This window comes from Martes martes (genome assembly GCF_963455335.1).
Source record: "Martes martes genome assembly, chromosome: 10".
In the NCBI taxonomy this organism is placed as follows: domain Eukaryota; kingdom Metazoa; phylum Chordata; class Mammalia; order Carnivora; family Mustelidae; genus Martes; species Martes martes.
In genome coordinates, this window is record NC_137898.1 from 56,748,526 (window position 1) to 56,770,074 (window position 21,549).

The 21,549-nt window shown below is 38.7% G+C and overlaps 1 protein-coding gene and 1 pseudogene across 2 annotated transcripts; both read left to right on the forward strand.

The window, feature by feature from the left end:
* The first annotated feature begins 6,513 nt into the window (after positions 1–6,513).
* LOC308350121 (olfactory receptor 52J3-like) lies at positions 6,514–7,452 on the forward strand (annotated as a pseudogene). The gene has a single exon. The product of its transcript is annotated as an olfactory receptor 52J3-like (transcript).
* An 11,555-nt stretch (positions 7,453–19,007) lies between these two features.
* Positions 19,008–19,967, forward strand: OR51G1 (olfactory receptor family 51 subfamily G member 1; the record flags this gene model as incomplete). Its single annotated transcript, XM_080816344.1, has 1 exon — positions 19,008–19,967. The coding sequence occupies one exon, from the start codon at positions 19,008–19,010 to the stop codon at positions 19,965–19,967; it is 960 nt and encodes a 319-aa protein (XP_080672470.1).
* Between the last annotated feature and the right edge of the window lie 1,582 nt (positions 19,968–21,549).

Sequence of the window (21,549 nt, forward strand, 5' to 3'; positions counted from 1 at the left end):
ACCTGCCGGTGTTGAGATAAGCACCTAGGTCATGATTGCTCACCCAAAGTCAACATATAGTAAGTGGGACAACTGAAGCAGGAGTGCATTCACTGCACTGAGATCAAGAGGATGTCACTAAATCTGGAACGTAGATGGTTTTGGAGAGCATTCACCCATACAATCAGGTTATAACTTGGGCAAAAACAATTAAGAAATCAAACATTAAATACAAGACAAACATTTCATTTCTGTGTATTGCCATGATGGAGTAACAGGGATCAGATTTATTCCCTCACCTTCAACAACTAAATAACAGTCAGAAAGTTTATAAAATAACATTTCTAAAAATTGGATAAAAAGGAAGCAAAGAAAATGATCTCTAAGAGAAGGGAAAAATAACATGAGCCCAAAGACTGACCTGATCTTACTTACTTACTGGAAATTTATCAAGTCACAGAGAGGGGCAGAGAACCCAAACAGAGTGTGATGGTCTCCCTGAATGACAAGGTAGAACACCAGACAAGGAGAAGTGTGCAGAGACAGACACGTGACCTCAGGACATTCCTCAGAAGCCTTCAGTTGTGTACTGGTCAGTGTATGTCTGCGAAGAAACTACTGAGGTCAAGGAAAGAACCATCAGAAAGGAGCAGAGGGAGCAGAGATAAGACCTGAGACCAGTCATATCTCAGGTCTCATATATGACTGAAAGGACTTCCTATGCTTACAGGCAGTGTGGAGAAACCTTGTAATAAACAGAATATTTGGCTGTGTCCTTGAGAAAGGGTGTTACCCTTAGTAATGACCCCATTACCATACCAGTTACCATAGACGGAAAGCCGTATTTGGTCTTTCCTAACAAAGCCTGAAGAAAGTCTTGAAGGGGTTAAAGCCATTTCCATGTAACTTTATGACACACAGGAATAAAGATAAAATATGTATTTAGAGAAGTACAAAACAATGAGTGCAATTTATTTTGTGTCTTTTCTTTTGGAAACCAACAGCCTGGAAGGAGCGTACATTATGCCTCCTGGTACATTTTATAGGATAGATTGCATGTTCTAGTCCTATAAAGGCCTGTTCTCAAACCATGATGGGGCCAGTAGGCCCACCTGATTCAATGGATCTGTGTCAGGAATTTCACTGTAGAACACATCTGAACAAGATTCTCAACTGACAGCTTGTCAATGATAAAGTTGAAGCTCTTTGTGTTCATTTGTTTGACATTAAAAAAAAAAAAATCCTTCCATTTGATTCAGAACTCAGGGCTCAGATAGGACAAAAGGTTTTTAAATCCTGGAGTTCTTCTTAAATAGCCACATGTATTTTTATAAAAATTAGTACAAGCATAGGAAAAAATATTTAACAAAATATCTCATAATATTAGGAAGGAGGGAAATCATGACTAAAATATGAAATAATGAAAAATATACACAGACAATCAATCCAGAAAACCATTTGTCAACAAAGAAGAGTTCTAAAGAGAAAGAAAAAAAAAGGGGGGAGATAATAAAGTAAAAACTAATTTCCAACTTTTACTGTCATAGATCCATACCTTAGAAAGGTCCAATTCACTTAGTAAATGAGGGTGAATTTTCAAAAATTTAAGAAGATGATACTATATATTTCAAAGAGGAAAGAAAAATCAAAAGAGTTTACCTGCAAGAAATAGGAAGTACAGTGGTATCAGAACTCTTGAATTCCATATGGAGGATAGATGATAAATGCAATCATGCTTATAAAATCATCTTCAACCAATATAACTGTATTAGTTCACTAGGGTTGTGGCAACAAAGTGCCACAGGCTGAGTGGCTTAAACAACAGACATTTCTTGTCTCCCAATTCCTGAGGCTGTAATTCTGAGACAGAGGGATCTGCAGTGCTGCTGCTTCCTCAGAACTCTGAGAAAAATGGTCTATTCCAGGCCTCAGGCCTAGATTACATGGCGCCTTCCTGATGTACATGTGTTTTCTCACAGAGCTTTTTTGTTTTAATAAGAATACCAGTCAGGTTAAATTAGGGGCCCACCCTACTCTAGTATGACCTAATTTTGACTTAAATTATTACATGCATAATGACCCTATTCCTGAATAAGGTCATATTCTAAGGTACTGGGTATTAGGATGTCAACATATAAATTTATGGCAGAAAGGGACACAGTTTAACCAGTAATGACTAAACCGAAAATATCAATCATAGTTGAAGGCAAAATAATATTTCACGCATACAGAGATGTTGAAACTCTACCTCCCATTCGTTCTGTTTTTGGAACTTAATATAAGGATGTGTTCCACAAAAAGTAAGGAGCTACCTGTGAAATGGGAAGACATGAAGTGAGAAAAAAGGGGATCCCAAACAGGAGAGTAGAATAGGGCATCCCAGCTGGGCACATGAAAAGCAAACAGTTCAGACTAGAGCTACAGAACTGAGGCCACTCGGAAGGAGGTCTTTCAGGGAAGAAAAAGGGATGAAGAAAGAAGGCGGTGGCGCTGGAGGAGGAGGAGGTGGAGGAGGAGGAGAAGAATTAAATCTGTATCTGTTGAGATATTTTACATTTTAAGTTTCGGAAAAGATAATCCCAACTGTCTTAGTCATTAAAAAAAACTTACTGGTTTTTACAACAAACAGATGTTGGTCTGGTTTAATATAACAGTTATTTGAATAAATAAACTACATCAGTGGGGACTAAGTTTGTTTTAATATTTGCTGTTGAGATTCTGTGTCTCACTTTGATCCTAAAATTAGCTGCCTTTATGGATCCAAGATATCTCTTAGCATCTCTCAAAATTCAATGTGTCCTACCTCACACTCAAGAAGGAAGAAATGTACCATTAAGCAAATATCTTAAAATTGATTTTGATTTTGTACAAAGACCTTATTGGATCCAAGAGAATATCTCATTGTATATGTACAGGTGAAAAAAACTATAAATTTACAGGAAGTAGCTTGAATGTTCGTAGAGAATGATGGAGAAGATTGCAATGGTCAAATGAGAAAAAGATATTACTTCTCATGGTTAGTAGTCAGTGTTTTATTTCATAAGCATAAATGTCATTTTAGGAAGATTCCCAGAAACTTCAGCTGCGTGATAAAGGGATATAATTTCTTCAATCCAAAAAGATCACATTCTAATAAAATTTACATGATATTTGCAAGATTGATTCTAATATTTGAAAAGAAAATATTTTTTTAAAGATTTTATTTATTTGAGAAAGAGAAAAAAAGCCTGAGCCCATTGGGGGGAGGGGCAGAGAGGGAGCGAGAAGCAGGCTCAGCAGGGAACCTGATTGCTTGATCCCAGGACCCTAGGATCAGGACCTCAGCCTAAGGCAGTGCTTAACAGACTGAGCCACCCAGGTGCCCCTGAAAAGAAAATATTTAATGTTAGAGATTTCAGAAGAAAAATGGCTCCAGAGTTGGTAGTGATTGGCGATTCCTAAACTTGTTCTGCATGAATAATATCTATGCAGCTATTTCTTGTGAGCTGAAATTTAGAAGAAGAAGAAGAAACAAGTTATGACTGACCGCTTACTATGTATACGACACTGATCTAAATGCTTCAGAGAGATTTAATTTGTATCAAATGTACCCAGTGAGAAAGACATTATTTTGATTCCCATTTTATAGTTAAGGAAACTGAGGCACAGAAATGATACATAAATCATCCAAAGTCACGAAGCTAATGTGGCAGAGCCAGAACGTGAACCAGCACTCTGGTACCAGGGTTGAAATTTTGGCACTAATCAATGGGACTTTTGAAATTTGTACAGGTGAAATCGTGGTTACGATAGGGAATTCATGTACAGAAAACAATGTGGAAAAAAGATCATGGATCTCTGCCCTTGGTGGTACTTGGGGAAACTCAAAGCAGCTTTACGAGAGGAGGTTGGAAAAAACTTAGTGAAAAGAAATAGTAAAATGAAAAAAAAAGGCTTCTATACTAGTTCAGATATTTGAATTTAAATTACCTAGTTCTAGTAAATAAATAAATGAAAAAATGGACAAATAAATAAGCCAATGTCTTCTCTATATGGGTCAGTAAGCCCTCGAATTGGACCACAGAGCCACATTCACATGGAGAGAAAGTCTGTTTTCACATGTGTCAAGTACAGATGACAAAAACCATGTGCTTTATCCCTACTTTTCAACTTTTGCTTCCATATCTTTCAGTTTGCTTTTATGTTCCTTGGGATTTTCCATCTGGGGAATAGAATCTGGAGGTCTGTGCGCGGTCTCCAAGGACTCAATCCCAGAGCTTCACATAAAGCTGGGATTAAAATGGGATGTTTCCTTAGAAATATCCCTTAGGTGCTAGGAGCCTAACATAAAGGCACTCCCCATGAAGTCCTCAGAGACAGGTATAAGGGCCGCCCTGCTCAATGCTGTGGGGAAGTCTCGATTCCTATGGAAGGAATAGGTGAATCAGCGGCTGGTGTCTGGTGAACAGGTGTGGCAGGAAATGCAGAGATCCGTGGGCAGAGCGGCCTGAGAACTGGACCAAGTAGCCAACAGCACCAGGCAGGAAAAAACCAAAATTGTATCTTTAAATGGGGATGAGATTATCTTTAAATGGGGATTATATTATGTTTAAAATCCCTGGAAGATGCAATGCCCTTAATATCATCCTGTCAGTTGCATTGGGTGAAATCAATTTCCATGTCAGTAGGAAGGGATGAGGCCAGTGGAGAGCTGCTGTTGTGAGTGGGCTCCTAGTTTTGCTCCTTATTAAACAACAGGGACTCTCCAACTTGGCCTTGGCCATCACCCTTCTAGTAAATAGTTTCTTACTTGACCAGGGTGTTTATGTTTTTACAGAAAAAGAAGAGTTTGTGCACTTTGAAGCACTGTTCTTTCTTCATTGGACTGAACTCACAAATGACAGTTTATTTTTTTTTACCTTGATATGTTTTCTATATTGAAAAAAATAAAAACGATAAAGTGAAAGTATGACAAAGACAAAAATGAATATCTCTGCTTTTTAAAAATTTTATTTATTTATTGAGAGTGAGAGAGCATGTGTGAACAGGAGAGGGGCAGAGGCAGAAGGAGAGAGAGACCTCAAGCAGACTCCATGCTGAGCGTGGAGTCCACTGCAGGACTCATTCTCTCTCTCTCTCTCTTTTTTTTTTTTTTTAAGATTTTACTTATTTGACAGAGAGCAAGATCACAAGTAGGCAGAGAGGCAGGCAGAGAGAGAGAGGAGGAAGCAGGCTCCCCACTAAGCAGAGAGCCCCATGCAGGGCTCAGATCCCAGGACCCTGAGATCATGACCTGAGCCAAAGGCAGAGGCTTAACCCACTGAGCCACCCAGGTGCCCCAGGACTCATTCTCTTGATGCTGAAGTCATGACCTGAGCTGAAATCAAGAGTCGGATGCTTAACCGAGCCACTCAGGTGCTCCTATCTCTGCTTTATTTTTTATTACAACTGCTGAACCATACATTCCAGGGCAAGTTCCATTACCTCATTCTGAGCAGTTTGATGCATTCTGTAGTATTTCGAAGGCATTACTTAAGTGTCTTTCTCCATACCCTTCAGATCATTGCAGAACTAGATTCTTCTCTATTAAGACATGATTGACCCAGAAAGCTGCAAAAAGTATCTTTTCTAGTACCAAAATCATTTGAGGCTTTTTACCCAACTCACCTCTCTTCCCAGGGTCTTGGACTGGTAAGGGAAGTATCCAAGTGTTGGCTCCGTAGCAGTGGTAAAATGAACACCGATAAGATAATAGGTGCTCTGGGAGTACTGGATGTGCTATGAGAGTGAAAGGTGTGACATGGCGTTAGACAACCCTCCTTTCCCCTTTCCCACCTGATACTCGGTGCTGCCTGTAGATCATAACGGTTCCTGTTTCTACTCCTGGCCAGGCATCCCAAGAGGTCGCCCTTATTATCTGATCTGGTGTGTATGAGAGGCTGATGGGTCAGGGTCAGAGTTTTTACAGATTAGTCAGAAGAATTCAGATTTTAATTGTGTGAGTACCTGTACTCCTGGATCTAGAATTTATTTTCATTATGAATTTTTAAAGGTATTTTCTTTCTTTCTTTCTTTCTATGTCTCTGTCTTTTTTTGCTTTTTAAAGGCATTTTTGACTGCCTCTGTAGTATATTAACTTGACCTCATCTGTAGTCTTGGTGTTGCCAATGTCACTCATCAGAGTGACATTTCCCAGAGTGGAATCACATCCATTCGCCTTCAAAGTGAATGATAAGCTCTAATTATTAGAAATCTTCACTGAGCTTGCTGCAAGCCTCCATATTTGGGATTAGAACTCAATCAGCAGGCAGGGTGGAAATTCTGAATATGACCTCGACCTGCCTTATCAAATGGCTGTGACGTATCTCATATATGTCCTTCATTGGCACACTTACTATGTATTAGGCTTGACATCAACTCTATCCTGAAACACTGAGCCAACAAGTGACACGACATTCCCTTCAGACGTTGATCTCTGTTCTGATCACTTCATCTTGCCCTCTCTCATTTTTCCCCTAGAAGAGGAGAGTTTCACCTCCTTTGACCAGTGACAGCATGACATACCAGAACAGGAGTATTTTTCACCCAACCACATTCTTCCTTGTTGGAATCCCGGATCTGGAAGGGGCCCATGCCTGGATCTCCCTGCCTTTCTGCTCAGTTTACCTTGTGGCTTTACTGGGCAATGCCACAATTCTGCTGGTCATCAAGACGGAGCAGAGCCTTCAGAGGGAGCCCATGTTCTACTTTCTGGCCCTCCTTTCAACTATCGACTTGGCCCTTTCCACAACCTCTGTGCCCCGCATGCTGGGTATCTTCTAGTTTGATGCTCATGAGATTAACTTTGGGGCTTGTGTGACCCAGATGTTTTTGATCCATGCCCTCACTGGCATGGAGGCTGAGGTCTTGCTGGCCATGGCCTTTGACCGCTATGTAGCCATCTGTGCTCCACTCCACTATACGGCCATCTTGACATCCCGGATGTTGGTGGGTATCAGTGTGTTCATCGTGTTTCGTCCGGTTCTGTTTACACTTCCCATAATCTATCTCATCTACTGCCTGCCCTTTTGCCAGGCTCATGTAATACCTCATTCCTACTGTGAACACATGGGCGTCGCAATACTGTCCTGTGGAAACATCCGTATCAATGCCATCTATGGGCTTTTCATGGTCTCTCTCTTTCTGCTGAACGTGGTCCTTATTGGCATCTCTTACGTCTACATTCTGCGAGCTGTCTTCCGCCTCCCATCACAGGATGCTCGGCTAAAAGCGCTCAGCACGTGTGGCTCTCACGTTGGGGTCATCTGTGTTTTCTATATCCCCTCAGTGTTCTCCTTCCTCACTCACCGATTTGGATACAACATACCACGTTATATTCACATTCTTGTTGCCAACCTCTATTTGGTTATCCCACCTTCACTCAACCCCATCATTTATGGTGTAAGGACCAAACAGATTCGAGAGCAAGTGCACCGTGTCTTTGCTAAAAAGTAGGTACTCTTGCCTCTGTTTACCAAGAATTTTGACCTAGCAGGGAAAATGTAGGCTCATTTAAGGTTTTTTTCTGTCTAAATTTAGTGCTGCCAAATTATATTCTGGAGCATTTTATCTTGTCCCATTGTTGATTCTATGATTTGAATAATCTTTAAAATATTTCAATCTCAAGGGCCAAATAATGCAGTTGTTGAAATTTAGGTTCTTTTTAGTTCTTTTTCAGCAGAATACAATATTTATGGGACTAACATATAGTAAGAAGTGGATGTCAATTTAGACTAATATCTACCTATATAATAGATGAAGAAAATTCCTTTCAATAATGTTTTTCCTAGAGAGAAACTAGAAATATATTTTTCATTCAGATATTAATCTAATTTCATTTTCCCTGTAAAATATCAGTAAACTGTAATCAATTAATGTGCAATTTTTTTTAAATTAATCCTGCTTTTTCATCCTAGATAAGATGGGGGATAGAATATATGATTTCTAGACTGACAGTGTGAAGGCAAAGGACTCTCACAACTCAATTTCATCCTACCTCTTGGTACTCACACAGAAGTATGTTTCACAAACTACCTTTAGTTTTATCCCCAGCCAACTCACCTCTCTTCAATGTTCTCATAGCTAATGTTCTTTTACTTGTTCCTCCAGTGATGAATCTTATCGTGTACTGTGTGAAAACCAGGCAAATTAGAGTGAAGAGTTCTAGCAAAATTATGTCAGAAGCAGATATAATAGTCATATATTATAGAAAACATATCTTGGGAATGTCTTGGATAAGAGTTTAAAGGTGAGTTGAGGAAACCTAGTATTTGCCACAAATAATCATCAACGTATTTTTCTTGTTATTATCGTCGGGTTTATCTTATTCAAACTAGATAATAAACAAGGACATAAAACAAAAAAATAGGAAGTATGTTTTCTGAGGTTTCCATCCCAGTTAAAAAAAAAATGAAAATATCAAATGTCATCTCTCTATAAATTCCAATCAAGATTTGATATGGTAGCTCATCTTTCTACCAGAAATGTATTTTTAATCCTATATTCAATCTATCTATACTAAATTCTTTTGATTCTAGACCCAAATTATATCATAATTCATCTCCTCACTATCTCCTTTTTAATCCCCCTAATGTGTCACCAGCATATCTTTAGCAAATCATTGCAATAACCTCCATGGTCTCTAAATGGTTACTTTTGCTGCTTTCTAAATGATTTTCTATGTAAGATAAAAGTTCTCTTTTTAAAAGAAAATTTGAATGATACCCTATGTCTTTTAAATATGTACTCTAACTTCTTTGGGATTCGAATTAAAACTCTAAGTACATACTAAAAATCTACACATATCCTTGGCCCTCTCTCTCTCTCCAATATTATCAGATAAACTATAGCTACAGTGGCATTCTGAAAATTTGTTGAATTTACAAATATTTCTGTTTCTTTTAGGTTTTCACATCTGACCCTTATTCTTAGATGGTCTTGTCCTCAATTTCTTTTAGCTCTTTTTATTCATTTTTAAAGTTTCAACATAATTTCATAGTAGATTACCTGAGCTCTCACAGTTCAAAGTATGACCCTCCTTTTAAAAAATCTCTTTCTTGCTTATTTATTCTTTATTCTTCATTTTACTTATTATTATGATTTGCAATTACAGATGTATCTTATAGGTTTTTTATTTCTACTTTCTAAATAGAGTGTGCTATTAGTGGGGGGAAAGACATATCTCTTTTCTTTATGTCTCTGTGCTTAGTATCTAGGATAATTCCGGCACAGAATATGCCTCCAATAAATAACTGTTAACAAATGGATGTGGAAATGAGGCCATGTTTTATAAAGGGAATTGTTTGTTGAAGAGTTCAGAAATACTCCATTCATATGGGATATAACTTTCTTAACTAGTTTATTTCAAAAGTAGGCATAGCACAGATGCTCACAGATTTTGAAAGTAGGAAAAATATGGGATTAAGGAGGAATTTTTTGTCTTGGGTTTGATGGGTGACTAATAGTCCACATTCTCCTCCTAATGTGACTTAAAAACCTTGTGAATCACAGAAAATGTTTCTTACATTTTCTTATCCTCACTCATTGACCCAAGTCCTCTCTACCAACTGCACCAGTTGTAATCTCCTACACTTTTATCCTCAGGTAAATAAAGCAACAAAGTCCAGCAATAACAAATGCTTAAGAATAATAATCAGCCTGTAAGGGAATAGCATCTCACAATTAATGAAAAACTTTCAGATATAAGCATTGCATTTGAAATGCTAACATATACAAAATATACTTCTAGGCAATTTCAGGCACACTTTCTATTTTGATTCTCACAATAATTAATTTTATAAATCATTCTTCCTATTTTTTTCCATTGAAGAGATTGAGGATCTGAGAGATTATTTTACTCAATTCCCACATATACAGGAAATCAAAGCTGGTAGTAATCTTTTATACCCCAGGATAGTACTATTTAGGTACATTTTAGCTTTCACATTCAGCATTGCATCTCTTTCCACAATTCTATCTCAGATCAGGGAGCTAAGTGCCGTGTGCCTGAACAACATCACAAATGTAACCATGGGCACTGAGGGCTATAACACACCAACACATGTTGACATCCTTTATTAATTGTTAGAAAAGGAAGCTCATATTTTCCCAGTGTGAAGATAGGCAGTACAAAGTGAATGCTTCGAGTGTATGTTAATAGGAGGAGGGATAATAAAATGGATTTAAAGGCTATCAATTCTCATGGTTTATTGTACAGGCATGTCACACTCAGTACAATTTATATTTCAGGTTATTTCTGACCTCCTTGATAAAATAAGACAAAAGCGAGATGAAGGTACAAAAATGCCAGTAAGGATAGGAGGACTTTATGGTCACCGTGATTATTCCCACATGTTTCTGGAAGAATTAAAGCCTAACTCTGGGACTCCTAAAACAATGGTTCCCAACTGGGAAAAATTTGGCCACCAGAAGACATTTAGCAATATCCGGAAACATTTTTGGTTTTTGCAACCTGGGAGGTTTGTTATCAACATCTACTGGGTAAAGATTAGGGATGCTGCCAACCCATTCTACAATGCACAGTACAGCTGCCTCCCCAAAATAACTATCCAGCCCACACATCATAGTGTCAGCGATTAGGAACAGTGGTCTAAATGTAACTGTCAAACAAGAAATGGTTAACCCCGTGGTTACGCAGATTGCCTTGAGGTAGACTACACAGAACTTCAGCATAATCTGCTGTCAGGGCAGTCCCTCAGAAAGGCACTCAATGGAAGACTGAGAAAACGTTTGGAAAAGCAAAAGAATCCACTTTTAAGATGCTAAAACACTCTTCCTTTACAAGAAGAAACAGCAAAGACATATGGAATGCATATAAACTTGACCAGAGGATAATAGTTTAAAGATTTTTAAAATCATGATATTTTGTTGTTTTATTTGTCTATTGGATATTAGCCAATTATGAGAGATTTGGGGAAAACATTGCAAGGGATGATACACTGTATAAAATTAAAAGGACAAAAAGGGGCCATTATTTCCTAGATGTATTAGGTCTGAGAATCAGGCAAAAGAATATTCTTGTGTGATACTGGAGTTACATGAGCAAATTAGTGTAATTTTCTTTTTTTCTTTTACTATTTTTTAAATTTATTTGACACAGAGAAAGAGAGATCACAAGTAGGCAGAGAGGCAGGCGGTTGGGGCGGGGTGGGGGGGAGCAGGCTCCCTGCTGATGCAGGACTCAATCCCGGGACTCTGAGATCATGACCTGAGCTGAAGGCAGAGGCTTAACCCACTGAACCACGCAGGCACCCTAGAGTAATTTTCAAAATAAGTGAGTATTTGCTTGTGTAGCTTAAACATCTTAGTGTTATTAGGGCCCTTTAGCATATTTTCCTCAGAGATAACCTTATAAATTAAAACCTCAAGTAAGTTGGGAACCTACACTTTCTAGACTTCAGTTCTGATGTGCAGAAGTGAGTGCCCAGTTGCATCAAATCTAAGACACACTGACTGTAAACAGCATTCCAATTTCAGAGATCTTAAAATGTGAAGAACGTGCACCTTAGAATACATAAAATATAGAGTTATTTCTATATAAAAGTTGTTCCTGGTCATTTTATCTAAGGATATTTTCAAAATCAGGCAGGTTCTATAAATCTTAGATTCACCAATGGCAAGAGACTCAGAATAAATGCCTCCATTTCTAATACATGTTTAGAAAATAATTGCTTTGCAGTGTTCTCTTTGTCTATCTTTTCCCCTCTCTCACAGGCACTCTGTTTCTATTCATGACCATTCATCAACCACTTGTTTGTTGTTTTTTTTCCCCTGAGATTCTTCAGTTTCAGTTGGAGATGTTCTATATTTTGCTTTTGCCATTTCAAGCTGTTTGATAAGTTGTTGATCCAAGAAACAGTCCAAGATTCTCATTATAACTGCATATTAGAGTGCTCAGTGAAGACACACACTTAATTATGTGCCATTATTTTATTCAAAAACCATTTGTTAAATACCTACTTTGTTGCACTTTACTACATGATTATGAAAAGATGATTAATGTGATGAGAAAATATTCTATAATACATTTTAATTCATTAATTATAATTAACCTCGTGAATTTAATTCTAGTATAAACACTGTTGGTTTTCTTTCTTGTAATGCGACTCCCTTAAGTTTGGTTGGTAAGGCAATCACTTCAAGGGGACAATCCACTTCGAAGATAAATGTATTGACAGCCACTGAACTAGATAAATGCCAGGCTATCCACTCCACCCCAACCCTCACATCTACCCACCAGGCTCCTTTGTTTTAGAGATCTTGATTGATTTCCATAAGTGAACATTTGGGCCATTTATTTTTTCTATACCTTCAAAGTAATTTTGGCTTTTATGTTTTATAATCACATATACAGAGTGAGCACATAAAACCCTGAGTCCCAACAAGAGCAGAACCCTAGTCCTATGCCATGTGCTGGTAAATGAGCCAAAAAAAAAAGTTGATAAATAGCTATTGAATCTCATTATGACGTCCAAGCTCTTATCATATTCTATTTTCTCTATCTGTGTCTGCATTATGAGCTCAGGCCTAGATCCATGTCCCCTGAGTCAGCCAACCCCTTAGAAGATTTTCCATGAGGTGTGTGGTGTTATTCTCCAAACAGCTCTTGCTTATAGCCATCCCCAAGGACTCCCTTGGCTTCATAAGATATTGTCTACAACGCACAAAAGGGAATCTATAAATTCTTTCCTGATTCTAATCTCTTCCTTTCCATTGACTTTGGGGTGGAGTGTTACATTGTTTTAAAAAAAGGTCTGAAAGAGGTAGGATAAATATCTACTCTTTCAGAATATTTGACATCATTTCATTCCACTCTCTATCTCTTTGGATCCTGAAAAGAAGGGCTAGATGTTAAAACAAAAGCAAAACAGGGAGTTCTTGGGTGGCTCAGTCAGTTAAGTCTCTGACTCTTGGTTTCAGCTCAGGTCATGATCTCAGAGTTGTGAGATCCACACACTGTAGAGAGTCTGCTTGGGATAACTCTCCCTCCCACTCTGCTCCTACCCCTGCTTTCTCTTTCTCCCTCAAATAAGTACATACATACATGCATACATACATACATACTTTAAAAAAGGGCAAATCAAAAGATTTGCTCATGGAAATTGAGACTCTTTCAGAATTACCAAAGAGAGATAGAATGTACATGCTGATGGGAGTGTGTCCTGGGAAATTTCAGAAATACCCAGTCTGAATGAGATGTGTGAGAAGGGTCTATAGCTCAAATATCGCATGATTCTTTTTCTTTATGTCCCAGTGGCAGATAGATACAGGACTCTGGACAAATTATTTTACCTCTCTAAGATTTGTTTTTTATCTGTAAAATGGATAAAATGATAGCATAACAACACAAATGAGAAAAATCTACCTAAATCATGTAGCAGGGTGTTATATTACTACATAAAAGATTTAAATAATAAATATAAAATAATTACATTTATGGATGCTTGCCATATACATTTAAATTAAATCTCGATAATACTTAGTTCTAAAAAAATATTCTTCAGGACAATGGTGAAACCAAGGCCAGAATACAAATGGTCAGTCTGTCAGTCTATCATCACAATTTTGGCCAAATCTAAGAGTCAGAAAAGCAAGTTAAGTTCTATGGCTCAGATAAGGAGTTCCAAAAGGTGGGCAGACTCATAAAATGGTGGATATCATGTATTTATTTGCAACTGTGGCCTTTCACTTGTGTCCTAAACACTCATTCTTAATAAGATAAGGGTCCCAAAGGAAAACAATCCTCGGATAATACTGTGGGTGTTCACCCATTTGGAGGTTGGAAAGAGGAAAATCCAGAAAAATGCAGCTAGTATGATACTGAAACACAATGAGATTATACTTTATTAAAAGCCAAGTTTCTCTCATATTCTCAACATTCTTGGAAAACTCTGAGAGTCAACTCTGACAGGTAATTAAAAATGAGGGAGATTGTACTTAACTAATGAATCATTGAACACTACACCAAAAACTAATTATGTACTATGCAGTGGCTAACTGAACATAATAAAAAAAGTAATACATAAAAAAAAAACTATACAAAAATTATAGCATGAGTTAATAAATTAATGAATGTTTTTGAATTTAAAAAATGAGGGAGATTGTGTGGATGATTCCATGGACAGTCAATAATGACTGATCATTAAGAAAATGGGGGACAAAACTCAATAAAGTTAATGACTTTGGAAAAGACAGACACTCCTTTGGACAAACAGCCAAGGAGTTGTGCTTCCATATGTTAACAAGCACAAATATTTGTTAGTAAGGAACACCAAATGAGGAATCTAAAGGAAAACAAAAGATCAAAATTCACATCTATATTGTTTCACAAAATAAGTGAAGTTTAGTCTAAAAAGGCACAGCTACTGGAAGAAAGCATTACTGTCTTCAACTTTGGGGAATTACATTCAATTAAGTAAATAATTATGAAGTTGCAACTATGTTTCACTAGTAAAAATGCTAGGCTCTGGACATGCAGCCATGACAGTGTACACATGAGTCCCTACCCTTATATTCTAGAGTAGGAGAAGACAGACATCAATTAAGAACTAATGGGGGAAATAATAAAGAAGTTATTTTGTGAAAATGGAATTAGATTCTGTACCTGCAGAGGGAAAAAAAAATTGAATTACATATAACACTTTGTGATAAAATGAAAAATATTGGACAGATTCCAAACTGGTTGGGTGCCGCTTCCTGTCAGCGCACGGGAGAAGAATGAGGCACGAACAAGTCAGCTGCAAGAGAAAGGGAGCCAGGGACAACAGTAGAAAATTCTGCTGCCACGAGCAACTCCTCTGTCTCACTTTTATTAGATAGAAACGGTAATCAACACAAGAGCCGAAGAAGGCCAAACATTAGTCATATGCCTTGTAGATAAACAAGAAGGAGGGCAAAATATGTCTGGACAAGCAGTATAAAGTTTATAGTTGAACAAGCACATTCAAAGGACTTATCTAACTAGCCACAGGCGCTCAGGGGTGGGGGGTGGGTGATGGGGGGTAGATAACAGAAAAATGAAGCAGTTGAAGCAGGCGGCGAACTGCCCTGAGCCGGCCGGACATCCCGCCCTGCTCAGCTTCGAGGCCGTATATCATCCTCTCCCTCCGAGGCCTGTTGCCAGTATGTGTTTTTCTTAAGGCTGTATCTAAATGTGCTTGGTAACTAGTAAAATTTCCCATCGGTTATATTTTAAGTAATACATTGTTCTGAGGGACAGTTGCAGTTGGGAAACAAAAACAGTAAGTGTAAATTAGGTCTACTGTTGGCAAATTAGAATCACACTCACGCTACTAATTATTTTAATAACTGTGTTTACTGAGAATCGATTAATTTCAGCTATTCTGCCCAGGTGTTCCCTCCAATGTTAAGATCAACTCTGTAAGAACTCTTGATATTCATGTTGGTAGTTAAAATGGGTTGATGAACTATTTTAAGGTATTAAACTTGTATTTGTAGTACAAGTTTCTGAATTAGGACCCAAGCCACAGATGTATGGAGCAGAATATACAGGGAGTGACCAATAGTAATTAAGAAACTAATAGTTCATGCCTGAAGGCCAAGGTGGGCATTTCTTCTCCCCAAACTCAAACCAAATTACACTAGCAGATGGCTCTAAAACATGCCTGATGGGACCAGGGCCTGAATAAAAAGAAGAAGGGAGAGATTCCCTTCTTAGAATATAAGGAAATAATTTTTCCGGGAGGTTAATTTTTCCTAGGTTGCATGGTCACATGGTTAGAAAGTATAGTAAGTATCAGAGATTAGGTTGGAACCAGCTTTATCTTTTATCTGAATCTGAATCAAAACACTCTCGCTCTTGCAATACTGCACACCAAGTCTAGCTAGGTCTTTCTTACCTGGTTTCAGAAAATGAAATCTAGAACTAGAAGCATCCTAACATCTTGAAGTTATCCCTTGCCCACCCACAGGGTTGAAGTTTCTTAGCCTCCCACGGCCTCCATCCTCAGCTAAGCATCTTGAGAACTCATCAGGGACTTCTCAGCCTCAGCAGAGGTCCCAAGGGAGAAGCTGCTTGGGCTCTTCAAAAAGACCTTGTATTTTAAGCAGAGAATATTCTTGTAGCTGTGCGAGCACTCATCCTGTATTCTGATTGTTCTCTCCAGTTGTTGGTGTGTTCCTGTGTATATTGCGGGAAGAATCTGAAGATGGTCACCAACACAGATGCTGATAATCTTGAACACCTTTGTGTGAAGTTATATGAAGAGTAAGTCAGAGGAAGTCAGACTGTCCTTGAAATCGCTGCTCAACCCATATCTCCTCTTTTCTGCCATAGATATTAGAATGACATTCCTGTAATCCCAATAAACTGGAGTTGAAGGGACAATCAAGGATGTATGATAGAGTCTCCTGGAGGAACAAGCCAACACTTCTCTGATCTGTTAATCTGGAGGTGAGTGCCTTGGAGAAGAAAATGTAGTCACTGCACTAAAAATTATAGTTTAATCCCATCTGCATCTCATCTCTTTTTTCTAACCATTCACTTATGTATTTATTCAGTAGACTTTATTAGATCCCAAATCTGTATTAGGGTTGCAAGTCTCTAGTCAGTCATACAGCAATTCCATCTCTTTGGTGGTAAGTATGGCTTACTCTGATCTTTCTTTTTCCCCCTCCCAAATCTGGCACACTTGCCTCATACCCACCCCCAAAATATAATATGCAAGTAATATATTTGGAAGGCAAGGTAATAGCAGGGAGAGAGAGATGATGGATGCAACTTCTCACTAAGCAGCATAATGATCCTTCCCCGTCTGGAGATAGAGGAGTGAAACAGATCACCTCTAAATGTTGCTTCTCTTTCACAAGCTCTGAAATGGCTCCATGTAAGACGGATGGAAACAAGCTTCACTGTGAGTCCCGTGGCTGAAAAGCTACACGTATCTTTAAACTCTTATTTGCATCTCCCCTTAATTGATGGAAAATTTCCCCTTCTTTCTTATCATTCCTTTTTAAAAATTCTGTTGGCCATTTTCTGTCTTGATTTCGGAGCGAGATTACATTGTTGCCCATGCTGTCCACAGCCTATTCTGCAAATGCTGTGAGAGTCCCTTTTCCTTCACAGCTCCTCTCCCTCCCATCTCCACCTCTCTCCTTCATTCTCTTTCCCTTTTCTAACTCTGGAATCACAAAATAAGAGGGGTTTTATTATTCTATTAATTATTGTATTATTTTTTTATTATTACTTGTTTTGATTAATACATGAATGGCAAAAGCTGGATACAGACTTTTCTTCTTTTTCCTCACTCTTTCATGTCCCTTTACAAAAGAAGTCTTTTGAAAGAGTACCCTGAACTCCCCATCTCTCCTCCTTAAAGTGTCCTGGTATCTTCACTCATCCTCTAAGATTTTCTCTTAGAAGAAAACTACAAACAATATACGCTTTTTACTTACTCCTCTCCACCCATTGATAATTTCAGCCCTTATAATCTTTCTCCAATCTATCAACATATTCTCTAACAATTGATGATAACCTCACCATTATAAGTGTAATGTCTTTTTAGAAATCCTCATCCTACTTTATCTTTTTTTAATAGGCACAGTGGTGACATGACCTTGGTGATAAAATACATTATTATTTTCATTTTGTTTCCCTGATTGTCCATTCTTTGTCTCTTTCAGCTACTTTAAGCTTTTTTTTTTTAAGATTTTATTTATTTATTTGACAGAGATCACAAGTAGGCAGAGAAGCAGGCAGAGAGAGAGAGGAGGAAGCAGGCTCCCTGCTGAGCAGAGAGCCCGATGCGGGGCTCAATCCCCGGACCCTGGGATCATGACCTGAGCCAAAGGCAGAGGCTTTAACCCACTGAGCCACCCAGGTGCCCCTATTTTAAGCTTTTTTATGCATATGATAAACAATATACTAGTCACACTGTATTAATATACATATACCCCATTATAGTATGGCTTGCAATAAATGTAATTGAATAAAAGTTCTGAAGGCAGAAGTTAAATAGAGCCCAGTTCAGGTATTATAAAGACAGACCTATACCTGTATGTCATATTGATCCAAACCCCAAATGCACAGCTTATTCTGAGAGCCTTAATATTTAGTTTCCTCATTATAAGCTAAAATTAGAGGCTTTCCTGACCATTTTAGGTTTCTTTTTATTATTTGTGTTTCAGATCTGATGCATACCTCCTCTGCAACCTCATCTCTACATCTAACACCAGCTTAACAGCCCTGATGTTGGAAACTCACAACTCTTGTGATATCTCCCAAAACAAAGCCCCAGTGTACCCTTTCCTAGAATTATTTGTTTTCTGAAGATCCTGTTTCTTCTCAGACATTTCTCAGTTCGAGACCTCAGATTTGTGCAACACAATTTTCATCCTTAGTCACCGAAGGATTTTATGCAGATTCAGGAAAGGCATCACTGTGGTCACAAGTTACAAGCTCAAAGAGTTCAGTGACCATTTACTCAATGCTTCCTCTGCATTCCCATGCAGACTAAACATTGTGGAATAAAGAACAATCCCTGGCCAAATTAAAAATACATTTAAAGATATATGTTAGGCACTTGATCCTAGTACACAATTATGCAAAATCATGTATAGTACTAATTCCCTGTATATATAATACAGATTCTGAATTCTTTAGTTGATTAAACTGGATTTTTCTCAGGGAGGAGCATATGAAAAAGGTGCCATCTGAGGTGACCTCATTAAACCACTGAGAGTCCAACCCAGGCAGACATATCACCATGAGGCTAAATCCTATGGCATCCATATACTACAGAAATCCCCTGTAAAAGTGCCCATTCTAGACCCTCTAGAAAATGCTAATAGATCAAGTCCCCCAGTTCTTTCTCATTTCATCTGCAGACACTTTCTCTCTCACTGGTCCCGGGACACTTTGGTGAGTGAGAATTCAGTTCTTTTTTTTTTTTTTTTTTTGGAGAATTCGGTTCTATCACTCTCCAGGAATCCCATTCTTGACTGGAAGTTGGTGAAACCAAGACTGTAAAGCCATGACAATCTCTTATAATAGCAGCCTCCAAAAAGCCACTTTCTTTCTCACGGGCTTTCAAGGTCTGGAAGATCTCCATGGCTGGATCTCTATTCCCTTCTGCTTCATCTACTTGACAGTTATTGTGGGAAACCTTACCATCCTCCATGTCATCCGTACTGATGTCACCCTCCATGAACCCATGTACTATTTCTTGGCCATGCTGGCCCTGACAGACTTGGGCCTTTGTCTATCTACACTGCCCACCGTGTTGGGCATCTTCTGGTTTGATGCCAGAGAGATTGGCATCCCTGCCTGCTTCACTCAACTCTTCTTCATCCACACCTTGTCTCTGGTAGAGTCTTCAGTTCTACTGTCCATGTCCATTGACCGCTATGTGGCCATCTGCAACCCACTGCGCTACTCCACAGTCTTGACACCCGCACGTATTGTCAAGATGGGGCTGAGCTCAATGCTTAGAAGTGCCCTCCTCATCCTGCCTCTGCCATTCCTCCTTAAACGCTTCCAGTACTGCCGCTCCCATGTGCTGGCTCATGCCTATTGTCTGCACCTAGAGATCATGAAGCTGGCCTGCTCTAGCATCATTGTCAATCACATATATGGGCTCTTTGTTGTGGCCTGCACTGTTGGTGTGGATTCACTGCTCATCTTCCTCTCCTACGCCCTCATCCTCCGCACTGTGCTAAGCATTGCCTCCCGCCAGGAGCGACTTCGAGCCCTCAACACTTGTGTCTCCCACATTTGTGCTGTGCTGCTCTTCTACATTCCCATGATTGGCTTGTCTCTTGTGCACCGCTTTGGTGAACATCTGCCCCGTATTGTACACCTCCTCATGTCTTATGTGTATCTACTGGTACCACCTCTCATGAACCCCATTGTTTATAGTATCAAGACCAAGCAAATCCGCATCCGCATTGCTAAGAAGTTTGAATTTGTAAAAGCCTTTAGGGGTTTTCGATAAGATGGGTTAAGATGAAGGGAGGGAGTTCAGAGCAGCAAGTCTATTGATATTTTTAGTTTCCAGTGATTCAATAGCAGATTACCTCCTCAAGCAGCTTCTAGAAACTTCCTGGTGATTCCAGCTGGTTCCTCAGCTGCTTTTCAGAAAGTCAACAGTAACCCCCTACACACATTCCTGGAAAATTTCATCAGTCTTCCAACAAGTGGTTCTCCGCCAACCAGCTTAAGCCTAATTATGAACCAGCTTTGGCTCAGAAACCTAGGGAACTCTCTGTCATTCAATGAACTTCACTCACATTCTCTCCATCAATATCCAATGGTTCTTCCCCTGAAAACTTGTTTCTTCCTTGGAGACTCTCCCTCGGCCCTAGAGTACCCTTTATAATTCTTTCTTTCCCACTCTTAGTGGATTCCCTGTTACTGTAATCTCTTGTTAATGAATAAATGAAACTTTTCTGTTAAATTCCTGTGTGGTTTCTTTCTTCAGATTGGACCCTAACTAACACACCACTCAAAGTAAGTTCTTTGTTTCATCAGCTCTACTCCCCATTTTGATCTAGTATCTTAAAGGAACCAGTTAGCATCTAGGAACTGTGACTTGCCAGATGAATCCTATTTCTGTGTGAAATTCAAACTCTCTGGTCTTGGATTCATCTCTTCTATGCCTCAGCCAACTAAAGTTGAAGATTTCTTCCAGAATCTTCCAGAGTCTTTGCACCACCCTTAGACTCATATGTATTGAAGAATTCTTACAAAACTAAGTTTCAGAAGGCAGGATGAGAGCAACTTAAAACCAAAGTTGATTAAAAAAAAGTAATAATAATAACATCTTGTGTTGATGCCTGGATGTACATTCAAAATTTTGTCAGAGGATTTGGGAACATTCTTTAACATGCATGCATTTTAACTTTCAAAATAAATAGAACAGCCTGTATTTGCTCCCCCACCTCCATCTTTCTTACTGATTAGCTGGGAAATAACAATAAAAAATAATAATTACAATTGTAGTAATAGCACCTAACAATTATTGAGCATCTACTATATACTATAGAATGTCTCGAAGTGCTTGCATGCAATATCCAATTTGACTGTCCTTTGAAAATTAAGATGGCAGAGTCAAAATTTTAAAATAAGATTTTTTTAGTTAAAAAAACTACTACAGGAAGATATTCTCCAGGTAGCAGCTAGGTGACGGCTATATCCTGATTATTTAATTATTGAGACATCAAAATTATGAATTTTCTGCTATGTAGAACTATAACCTATGATCCAGATCAAGAATTGGCATGTTTATTTCCGAAGAATGTCCTCCCAGACACTTAAGTAGGGTAGAAAAGACCTCAGCAGGAGTTAAAAAGGTATGCCTTGTGGCGCCTGGGTGGCTCAGTGGGTTAAAGCCTCTGCTTTCAGCTCAGGTCATGATCCCCCGCATCGGGCTCTCTGCTTAGCAGGGAGCCTGCTTCCCTCCTCTCTGTCTCTGCCTGCCTCTCTGTCTACTTGTGAGCTCTCTCTGTCAAATAAATAAATAAAATCTTTAAAAAAGAAAAAAGGTATGCCTTATAAAAACTTCAAGAATGTTAGTG